General features: G+C 39.4%; 1 protein-coding gene across 20 annotated transcripts in view; it reads right to left on the reverse strand.

Annotated features, from left to right (window-relative positions):
- Nucleotides 1-12,346, reverse strand: part of GOLGA4 (golgin A4) — a 123,134-nt gene that overhangs the window by 93,193 nt on the left and 17,595 nt on the right. For 8 of the 20 annotated variants that reach the window (XM_063722141.1, XM_054552335.2, XM_054552344.2 and 5 more), the window contains exon 3: nt 3,637-3,735. The exons of 10 other annotated variants lie outside the window; for them this stretch is intronic. In XM_063722141.1, coding sequence (XP_063578211.1) covers nt 3,637-3,735 — 99 coding nt within the window. Of the gene's footprint in view, nt 1-1,893; nt 1,992-3,636; nt 3,736-12,346 lie in introns of those variants that run through there. 2 more of the 20 variants (XM_054552346.2, XM_063722143.1) reach the window with 1 other exon arrangement.

The raw sequence follows: 12,346 nt of genomic DNA on the forward strand, positions 1-12,346 counted from the left end.
GGGGCTCCATAAAATATTTAGCTTAAGAGGAAGAACAGCAAGAGTCCATATTCTGTTTTAAGTAAATGACTTGACACATGATTGTGGTCCATACAAAAAAGCTACACTGGGCTGGCGCGGTGGCTCACGCCTGTAATCCCAGCACTTTGGGAGGCCGAAGCAGGTGGATCACCTGAGGTAAGGAGTTCGAGAGCAGCCTGGCCAATATGGTGAAACCCCATCTCTACTAAAAATATAAAAATTATATTTTTTATAAAATCGTCATGGTGGCATGCAACTGTAGTCCCAGCTACTCGGGAGGCTGAGGCAAGAGAATCGCTTTAATCCTGGAGGCAGAGGCTGCAGTGCACCGAGATGGTGCCGTTGCACTCCAGCCCGGGAAACAGAGCGAGACTCCACCTCAAAAAAAAAAAAAAAAGCTACAACTGGCCGGGCTCAGTGGCTCGTGCCTATAATCCCAACACTTTGGGAGACCGAGGCAGGCAGATCACCTGAGGTCAGGAATTCAAGACCAGCCTGGCCAACATGGTGAAACCCCATCTCTACTAAAAATAAAAAAGTTAGCCAGGCATGGTGGCGAGCACCTGAAATCCCAGCTACTTGGGAGGCTGAGGCAGGAGAATCACTGGAACCTGCGAGGCAGAGATTGCAGTGAGCTGAGATCACACCACTGCACTTCAGCCTGGGTGACAGAGCAAGACTCTGCCTCAAAAAAAAAAAAAGCTACCTTACAATTGTTTGAAATATCACCCCATTAAACACACAGAGAACAACATTTAAAAACTCCTCCTCATATATATATTTCAATTTATGTATTAAACCACATATCTAAATAAATGCAGGACAGCTTATGAAAAGTACTGGCCTAAGTTGCCCTGTGAATTTACATTACGAATCTTTAGAAGTAAAATTAGAGATCTGTCACTACTTGTAATGCCTTCTCCATTTCTGCCAAACTTTTGTTCATCTTTCAGCTTTCAAATTTTGTGAAGCTCTGTATGTGAAGCTTCATATGGTTCCTGGAAGGCTAACACATTCCTTATGCCTATGTTTTTTTTTTTTTCTGTGAAGCTTTAGTTCCTTTGTACTTTAAGTGTATGTTGACATGTTTGTCTCCAAAGTAAACTATAAACTCTCAGAGGACAGAGCCCTACATTTTCTTCTTTTTCTCCCTTCAACTTTTAAGTTCAGGGGTACATGTTCAGGATGTGCAAGTCTGTTACATAGGTAAACGTGTCCCATGGTGAGAATGCTACCATTTTCATCTTAGTCCCCATGACCTAATATTTTGCCTGACTAGTAGTAAAGACTCAATAAATGCTTATTAAATCCTTATGCAGTTGCTTCCTCTGAAGGCTTTCCCCTAGCGAGATGCCTGTAGAACTAGCTCAATACATGTCCATACTCAAAACTCACCAATACTTTCTACTGGGGAAAATTAGATGAAAACTCTTTTAAAGTATATTCAACTTAAAAGCACACAGAGGTTCCCTGCCAGACTTGTCTTCAATTACATATTGTTTCAATCTTTCAACAACCATTGCATTGACTGCTGAGCACCAAGGTTACAGTAATTTTAGAATTTGGGGTAAACAGCTGCATTTTTCAAAAAACTTAACTAAGGAAAAGTCAGTACCTAGTGAACCTGTAATGAATTAGACCCTCACTAAATTTTTATTCTAATATGGGCTATGCTATGGTTTCCCTTGTTCCATTGGGAGAAATAAGTTTCTGACTAGGCTGGGCGTGGTGGCTCAGGCCTGTAATTCCAGCACTTCAGGAGGCTGAGGCAGGTGGATCACTTGAGCCTGAGTTTGAGACCAGCCTGGCCAAGATGGTGAAACCCCATCTCTACTAAAAATAGAAAAGTTAGCCAGGTATGGTGGTGCGCACCTGTGGTCCCAGCTACTTGGGAGGCTGAAGTGGGCGGATCACCTGAGCTCAGGAGGTAGAGGTCGCAGTGAGCCGAGATCGTGCCACTGCACTCCAGCCTGGGTATCAAAAGAAAAAAAAAGTTCTGTCTCAAAAAAAAAGTTCTAAAGCCTCCACTTTAACATTATTAGCATTTTCAACAACAGAATAAGTACTCAATACAAATGACTTTTATGTACTTATGGAAGCGGCCCTAGGAGAACCTTTACGGTTTTTTTTTAATAGCTTCTATTACTACTACATGAAAATATAAAGCAATATTATTTTATGCTTTTCAAAGTAAATTGGGCCAGACATAGTGGCTCATGTCTGTAATCCAAGCACTTTGTGAGGCTGAAGCAAGAGGATCACCTGAGGCCAGGAATTCAAGACGAGTCTGAGCAATATTGTCAGACTGTCTCTCTAAAAAGATTAAAATAAGATGAGCTGGGCATGGTGGCGTATGTCTGTGGTCCCACATACTTGGGAGGCTCAGGAAGAAGGACTGCTTGGGCCCAGGGATTTGAGGGTATAGTGCTAGCCATGATTGTACCACTGCATTCCAGCCTGAACAACAGAATGAGACCCCACTCAAACAAATATAAATAAATAAATAAATAAAAACAGTAAATAAGTAAGTCTCTCCAACTGGGACTTCTGATTCCCTCCCAAATCAGTTTTTAAAACAATGAGACCCTGAGACCCAAGCTAAGGCATCACTAGAAATCCCATTATCTCCCTAGCTGCTTTCTTTTCTAAAACTGAGTTTACAATGTAATTTAAGACTGCTACGGGCCATATGCATACCAAGTCTTCACTGGCTACATGGTTCAAGTACAGAAATGTTCTACTTCCATCACCAGCTACCTAATAAGTTAAATCAATTCTTATTGTTTAGAAAAACCTCAATCCAATCGTGTTTGCCACATTTCTCCATTGTAAACTTTTCTTTTGTTTTTGTAATTAATAAATAGATTTGTGGAACAATTTTTTAAAAAAAGAAAGAAAAACCTCAATCCCAGTAGAGTCAGTGTTTAACACCAAAGGCTATCCTTACTGGGCAAACATCTCTAAACCTTAATTTGCTAAATTATGAGCTTACCAGATACTTTCAATATGAAAATGTCCACTTTCCCAAAATGAAATTACATACAAGATTCAAAACCGTGTGACGTCAGTCACTTGCAAACGAATAAGACAATTCTCTCCTTTCAGATGTTTAATACATAAAAAACAGGTAATTGCAAAATAAGATGCAATTATCTATTACAGTAGAATCTACCTACCTATTCAATGCTGTTTAATTATGGATTTACATAACAACGAATTTTTCCCCTAAAAATGTAAGTCATATCTCAAAATATTCTTAACCGCCCATCAATAGTAGAACAGAGATTTGTAGCACTGCATACCTTTTTTTAGTTAATGAACAAACATTCCCTAGGAAAAAAAGAGGTTAGAGTAAGCAAAGGTAGCTTCATTACTGAAGTAGCTACGTTAGCGAAAAGTGTTATTTTTGTTGCAGTTAAAAAGCTACCAGGAAGCACACCAGCCATCAGAATTCAGCAATTTACTCTCTGATTTTTTTAGAGCAGGGTTAGCAACAGGACACTGAAGATACTTTGAGAGATGGTAAGTGGCAAGTAACATGAGATTTGCTTCTACAATCGCCAAATTACTTTGCTTCCCCACAAAGGGAATGCAGAAAGCGGTGGAAGGACTCACCACACTGTCACTCTGTGTTTTAGGATGTTTGGAGGAATCCAAAGCAAAGATAGTATACTCAGAGAGAAAAGCAGGCTCTGCTATCATCCCGGCTAGTAGCTGTCTCATTCAGTGTAATAAGCAAAAGTATAAAAATAAAACAAATGATGAAAAACACATCATAATGGCATGTTGCAAAGTGTTCTCACCACGCAGCATGCATAACACTATAATGGTCATCAGTACCACCATCACCACCACCACCACAATCTCACCCACAGAAATAATAAGCTGCTGGAAAAGATCAGGAATGGAGATGCGTGATCAGTTTAGGATCTCAAAATCCAATTTATGAACAACTTGCTTATTGGCATACAAATGATACAGGCAACAGGAACCACCACACGCAGAGTGCCTGGCACTGTGTTATAAAAATCAATACCAATTAACAACAATACATGGGCCAGGTGCAGTGGCTCAGGCCTGTAATCCCAGCACCCTGGGAGGCTGAGGTGGGCAGATCACGAGGTCAGGAATTCAAGATCAGCCTGACCAATATGGTGAAACCCCGTATCTACTAAAAATACAAAAATCAGCCAGGCATAGTGGTGCACACCTGTAGTCCCAGCCACTCAGGAGGCTGAGGCAGGAGAATTGCTTGAACCCGGGAGGTGGAGGTTGCAGTGAGCCGAGATCGTGCCATTGCACTCCGGCCTGGGTGACACAGTGAGACTCTATCTCAAAAAAACAAAACAAAACAAACAACAAAAAATTACATGACAGGACATAGTTTCAGACACACGAGCTAAGTAAGTTATCGAGATCTTCTCTATAGCATAGTGCCTACAGTTAACAATACCGTGTTATAACGTTAAAAAAAATTTTTTTTTTTTTTTTGAGACAAGGTCTAGCTCCATCACCCAGGCTGGAGCACAGTAATGCAATCTCGGCTCACTGTACCCTCCACCTCCTGGGCTCAAGCCATCTTCCACCTCAGCCTCCTGAGTAGCTGGGACTACAGGCGCACATCACTATGCCTGCTAATTTTTGTATTTTTGTAGGGACGGGGCTTCACCACATTGCCCAGGCTGGTCTCGAACTCCTGAGCTCAAGCGATCCACCTGCCTCAGCCTCCCAAGTGCTAGGATTACAGGCATAAGCCAGCACACCCAGCCTAAAATTTTCTAGAAAAGTAGATCTTATGTTACTTCTTACCACAAATAATAACAGTGGGGGTAGGAGGAAACTTTGGGAGGTAATAGACATGTCTATGGCCTTGATGGTGGTGATGGTTTCACAGGTGTATACTTATCACCAAATTCATCAAACTGTATACATTAAGTATGTACAGCTTTTTAACATGTCAATCATACCTCAGTAAAGGGAGCTTAAAAATGCATAGTAAAGAATACAGAGTCTTAGAATAACATTTATAAATACTGACCCATTTTTACATATTCAAAAAATAGCATGAAAACACGTGGAGAAGATAAAACATAAAAAACTTTAATTATTTATTTGTACTTACATACCACATTATTTTTCTCTAAAATATGTACAGAAGAAACATTTGAAACTTTATAATAAGTTTAAAGACATTTTCTGTTACACTAGTGCTTCTGGTATATATTATCTTCTGTGTTTTAGTTTTCTTTCAGAAACTGTACACTACACACCAAAATACTAACAATCATGAATTAGATGTACAATAAATTATAATTGAATGAATTTTTTGATGAGGGAGGTTACACAAATCTACACATAATAAAATTGTATAGAATTATACACACACACACACACACACACACAAGATGTGAGCATGTAAAACTGGTAAAATCTGAGTAAGTTCTGTGGATGTCACAGATTACCAATGTCAGTTTCCTTGTTTGGACAGTGTACTATGGTTATATAAGGTGTTACTACTGGGGAGAAATGGGTGATGGGCCTCCTCCACAAAAGATGTTAGAACTTCCTATGAATCTATAATTATTTCTAAATAAAAACTAAAACCAGCCTGGACAACATAACAAAACCCATCTCTACAAAAAATACAAAAAATTTGCCAGGCATGGTGGCACACACCTGTAGTCCCAGCTACCTGGGAGGCTGAGGTAGGAGGCTCGCCTAAGCCCAGCAGTGAGCTGTGAACACACCACGGCACTCCAGCCTGAGCAAAACAGTGAGCTCCTGCCTCCAAAAAAAATTTCTGAAACATAAATTTAGCAGTTAATATATTATCTAACATGGTGATAAATTACATATATCATATATAATAACATATCTGAAAAAAAAAAGCCTGCAAAAGCTTAATATAAACTTTTCATCTCAGTACTGTAGAGTTATGAATACTAACTAGAGCCTTAACTAACTGTTCATTTGGTCCTACATTAGAGACCATCATAATCATAAATAGGAAAAACATTTCAAAGTCTTTTATGTAATAACTAGTACTTCTTAGACAGGATTCAACAATTAACTTTACACTAAATTCTCAATTTGAGTGTTAGTAGTATACTAAAATATGCTAAATGCCTCTTTGGCTCTAGGGTATCATCATATCCAAGTTTCTACTCCTGCTGAAAATCTTACTCTCCCAGGAACTCAGATCATCCTTTGAATGGATGTTAAATTTAAGTTAAAGGCTATAAAAAATTCACTCTTCTTAGACTTCCAAAGTTAATTTTTGTAATGAAGTCACTCTTGCCCACAATTAGAAAATAATTCAAAGCTTCAGAGGAGTATGTTTGAAATTTTAACAGAAAAACACAAAAGCTAATGCCCAGCATAGAAAAGTGTCCACCATTTCAAGAGGTGCTGCCAAACAAAAATGTACACTATGACCTCTAACCCTAGCAAAAGCAAAGTATATCAAAATTAGTGTCCACTGACAGTCACCTCAAAGCCTAAGAAATCTTTGTTGACCTTGTTATTTCCTTCTTATGCCTGAGAAAGTCTCGCAAGCAACAGTTCTCTAATATTCTCACTAAGATTCTGTCTCAACTCCATCGCTCAAACTCTGTTCAAATTGAAAACCAATTCTGCTGCAATTCTGCTAAGGATTTAATTCACCTCTTCTGTGTGGTTCCCCAGTGAGGCCATCAGTTGAACCAACATTGAAGTTATATGTGTCTGAACATTCATGAAGACTATCTGAAACTCTCAGCAGATATGCGTCAAAGGCTTTCAATGTATCCTCCATGTCTCATACTCTCATATATATATGCATGTGTATATCAAAGTATATCAAAATTAGTGTCCATTGACAGCCACCTTAAAGCCTAAGGAGTCTTTGTTGACCTTGTTATTTCCTTCCTAAATAAACACACTACATATATGAGAGTGTGAGACGTGGAGGATATACAGTCATGCACCGCTTAACAATAGGGAGGGGATACATGCTGAGAAATGTGTTGTTAGGCCATTTTGTCATGTGAACATCATGGAGGGGTGTCCAAGGGAGAGAATAGAGTCATCAGTTCTTAGTTTCTGTTTCTGGTTGGATCAGTAAGGACCCTTCCTCATCCCTCTTTCCCGCTTATCACTAGAGACAGAAACTAAAAACCATGCCTTTAGGCTGCTAAAAGACTAAAACAAAACACAGAACAAGAACAACAGCAAAATAAGCTGAGTTGGACAAGCATACTTACACAAACCTAGATGGCATAGCATACTACATACCTAGGATACATGGTAGAGCCTATTGTTCCTACGCTACAAACTAGTCCATCATGTTACTGTACTGAACATTGTAGGTGGCTGTAATACAATGGTAAGTATTTATCTATGTAAACATAGAAAAAATATAGTAAAACTACAGAATAAAAGAAAAAAATGACACAACTATAGGGCACTCATTTATCATGAATGAAGACTGCCGGACTAGAAATTGCTCTGGGTGAGTGAGTGAATGAGTGGTGAGTGAAAGTGAAGTCCTAGGACATTACTGTGAACTTTTATACCACTGGCATCACCACAAACACATTACAACAACTACATGTCACCAGGCAATAGGATTTTTTCAGCTCCATTATAATCTTATGGGACTACTGTCATACATGCAGTCCATCACTGAACAAAGCATCATTATGAGGCACAACATATATTTTTCCTTAATCTCAGTGGTTTTGGTAGGATTACTCAGTATTTTTTGTTTTTGTTTTTTAAATAAAAATAAATAGGGACAGGGTTTTGCCATGTTGCCCAGGCTAATCTTGAACTCCTGGGCTCTAGCAATCCACCTGCCTCGGCCTCCCAAACTGCTGGGATTACAGGCATGAGCCATCACGCCTAGCCACAGTGTTCTTTCTGAATTCTATAATTTTCTCTTTAACTGGCATCAGTCTGACTTTTATTGTGATTTACATGTTTACATCAATTTTTTTTCATTTCCAGGATTTTTTTTTTTTTTTTTTGAGATGGGAGTCTCACTCTGTCACCTAGGAAGTGGTGCCATCTCAGCTCACTGCAACCTCCACCTCCCGCGTTCAACCAATTCCCCTGCCTCACTCAGCCTCCCGAGTAGCTGGGATAACAGGTATGCGCCACCACACCCAGCTAATTTTTGTATTATTAGTAGAGATGGGGTTTTGCCATGTTGGCCAGGCTGGGCTTGAACTCCTGGCCTCAAGTGATCTGCCCACCTTGGCCTCCCAAAGTGCTGAGATTACAGGCGTAAGCCACCATGCCCGGCCAATTTCCAGGATTTCTAATTAGTTCTTTTTCATATCCATCTAGTCTAGTTCTGTTTTGGCCTGTTTTTCTTCTACAATTTTCTGTTCTTTTTAAGAAAATTATTACTTCCTTTTTCTTATGGAAGAAAGTTGTTTTAAAGTAATTTCCAGACTGTTGCATTACTTTAATTTCATCTGGAGTAAATATGTGTTAATCTCTGTTTTTACTGGTGGCCTTCTTAGCATTTAGTTTAGAATTTTCATTTACAGGCTCATCTTGAAAAAGGTATTATCTTTGTCCTTCCTTCTGTGCTCATCCCTCCATATCCAGCCAATCTGATACCCAAGGCCTTGGTTCAGGTTTCTTACCTTATGGCAATATAGGGGTTATCACAAACTCAGTCACTAAGATAATGTGAGGTTGGATTCAATTCTTGGTCATGAGGCCTCCCTAAGGACAGCAGTTTACCATAATGGACCACTGAGAGCTCTAGGCAGCAGTTAGTGACAGCTTTTTTCAACTTCCTTTCACCAGTGGTAGGAGCCCCACATTAGCTCTCAGCTTATAACACAAAATCTCCTCTGTATAGAACGTTTCCAGTCCTTCTCAACCAGAGTTCAAAGAGAAAATTAAATCCAAATGCCTGTATACAATGAATTAATGTATCTACTGTGTATATATAGCATGGTACTAGTTTCATACCATACTTGGAAGAATTACAAACTGCAGTTACTCAAATCATTTTCCATAGGGCTTAATTGTCTCACAAAACCCTAGTTGAAAATGGCTGCCTTTGTCCCAACCCCAAACCCTCTAGGACCAAGGATTCACTCCCTCTCAGCCCAGGGAGATGTTTACCTTGTTTGTGAACTCAGATACATGTCTCAATGTTTTTTAAGTTTTATCTACTACTTCCGTGACTGAAACAGCAAGGGTGCCTCAAGGGTCAAATCACAGCATGATTTGACCGAAAGTCCTAAAGTCTTCCAGAGGAGGATTTAGCATGTTAGGCAGCATGCCATCGTGACTGATTATTTCCAACAACAACCAGCAGCCTTTTTTCTTTTTTTTTTTTTTTTGAGATAGGGTCTTGCTCTGTCACCAAGGGTGGAGTGCGGTGGCGCAGTCATGGCTCACTGCAACCTCGACCTCCTGGGATCAAAAAATCTTCCTACTTCAGCCTCCTAAGTAGCTGAGACCACAGGTGCACACCACCACACCTGGCTTTTTTTTTTTTTTTTTTTTGGTAGAGACAGGGTCTCACTATGTTGCCCACACTGGTCTCCAACTCCTGGGTTCAAGCATTCCTCCCGCTGCAGCCTCCCAAATTGCTGGGATTACAGGTGTGAGCCACCACATCCAGCCTAGCAGTCCTTTCCTATGTGAAAAAACTTCTTTGAAATTCCTTGAAAAACTATTATTATTTATTTCAGTGATTTTTAGATTCCTTTTCACTCATAGGCAACAAAGGCTTGATTATCATCTCTCATGTATAATACTGGGGGAAGGGCCTAAAAAGTTTAGTGCCTTAAGCAAAAAAATTTAGTGTCTTAGCAAGGGTATAAATCCCTCTGCCTCAAAGACAGATGGCCCTGTTTCTTTTTTTTTTGAGATGGAGTTTCACTCTTGTTGCCCAGGCTGGAGTGCAGTGGCATGATCTTGGCTCACTGGAACCTCTCTACCTCCCGGGTTCAAGCGATTCTCCTGCCTCAGAGGGATTACAGGCGCCCACCAACACGCCCAGCTAAGTTTTTGTATTTTTAGTAGAGACGGGGGGGTTTCACCATGTTGGCCAGACTGGTCTCGAACTCCTGACCTCAAGTAATCTACCCTCCTTGGCCTTCCTAGGTGCTGGGATTACAGGCATGAGCCACCATGCCTGGCAGATGGTCCTGTTTCTATCTTCCCAGATACTGTTAAGTACAACTGTTAGTAGAACCCTTATGATTTTGGGTCAATTAAATTCATCCAACCTGTGGCCCAGGATGGCTTCGAATGAGGCCCAACACAAGTTCATAAACTTTCTTAAAACATTATGAGACTTTTTTGCTTTTTTTTTTTTTTTTTTTTTAGCTCATCAACTATTATTAGTGTTAGTGTATTTGATGTGTGGCCCAAGACAATTCTTCTTCTTTCAATGTACCCAGGGAAGCCAAAAGATTGGACACCCCTGTAAAAAGTACCTGTGATAACATACTCTACAGAAGATCCAAGAATAAAATGGTTTACCGTAGCAGCAAGTGAAGAAATATCCAGTACAGAATGTGGGTAAATCATGTTGATCAAATTCAAGACCACAACTCAAGGCTCTATTTTGTCTATATGGATAGTTTTACTACACAGAAAGCCTTTAAACAAAATGACAGCATAAAAGGACAAGGTATCTAACTTTGTCTAGTCTTAATCGCCAATGAAAAGACCAAGGGTATATAAGATGGGAAAAAACATGTATCAGCCCAGAAACCAGGAAAGAAGATGCAATTTAGATTCAAGGAAGTTTTGCTAAGTCCATGACTCCTCAGGCCTAAGTTAAACAAGTCATCAAAGATCAGCTTTCCACTCCAATTATGAGAATACTCAGCATATGCAACAAGAAAGTGGAACCAAAGGTTTGTTCTTCAAAAGATCAACAAAACTGACAAACCATTAGCTAGACTGACACAGGGGAAAAAAGAAGACTCATCATGAAAATCAGGAATGAAAAAGAAGAAATTACCCCTGAATGTGCAGAAAAGGATTACAAAGCTATGCTATGTGTTAAAAGCAAAGGTTTTTGCCTCATTTGAGCATGGGCTGCTTAGTTAGCAGCCTGCAGTTGACAGACTTGACTGCTGTGACTGCCTGAGACTCAGGAGCTGTTACAAAAACTACATTCCTAATTTAGGATTTCAGTTTGTTTATGTACAAGTTAGGCTACAGTTCCTTACATAGGGACTCAAGATATACAGGTAGCCTCAGGCCAAATTTAGTTTAATTTATGCCAACAAATGAGATAAATGAAATGGACAAATTCCTAGAGACAGACAAATTACCAAAACTAACTCAGGAAGAAGCAAAATCTGAACAGAGCTATAAAAAGTAGATACTGAATTAGTTATCAGAACACTTCCCTCAAAAAAAAGCCCAGGACACATGATTTCAATGGTAGGTTCTACCAAACATTTAAAGAAGAATTAATAGCAATTCTTCACAAACACTTCAAAAATACAAGAGAGGTGAACACTTCCCAACTCATTTCATGGGGCCTGTATTACTCATACAAAAACCAGGTCATCACAAAAAAAGAAAACTGCAGACCAGCATCTCTCATGAATACAGACACAAAAATCCTCAACAAAATACTAATGAATCAATCCAGTAATATATAAAAAAGATTATATACCAGAAACAAGTGACATTTATTGCAAGAATACATGGTTAATTTAACCTCTGAAAACCAATTAATACGATATTCAATATAATAAAGGATTTAGGAAGGAATGTTTCTCATGTATTACTTTGAAGATACTTCCCAGTAATCCCTAAAACGATGCCTTTCAGCCATATAAGCCTTGAAACATAAAATAAATCTCTAAAATGTGCTTAAGAATTCTCAACAACTGGGGCCAGGTGTGGTGGTTCATGCCTGTAATCCCAGCACTTTAGGAGTCCAAGGTGGGTGCATCACTTAAGGCCAGGCATTCAAGGCCAGCCTGGCCAACATGGTGAAACCTCATCTCTACTAAAAACACAAGTATTAGACGGACGTGGTGGCACATGCCTGTAATTCCAGCTATTCAGGAGGCTGAGGCAGGAGAATCACTTGAACCTGGGAGGCAGAGGTTGCAGTGAGCTGAGATCATGCCACTGTACTCCAGCCTGAGCAACAGAGCATATATATAGAACATATACGTATATATATAGAGCATATACATATATAGAGCATATACGTATATATAGCATATATATACGTATATGCTCTATATATGTATATGCTCTATATATATATGCTCTCTCTTTATATATATATGCTCTCTCTCTCTCTCTATATATATATATATGCAACCCAGAACTAGGGAAG

Source organism: Pongo abelii, chromosome 2 (genome assembly GCF_028885655.2).
Source record: "Pongo abelii isolate AG06213 chromosome 2, NHGRI_mPonAbe1-v2.0_pri, whole genome shotgun sequence".
NCBI lineage: Eukaryota > Metazoa > Chordata > Mammalia > Primates > Hominidae > Pongo > Pongo abelii.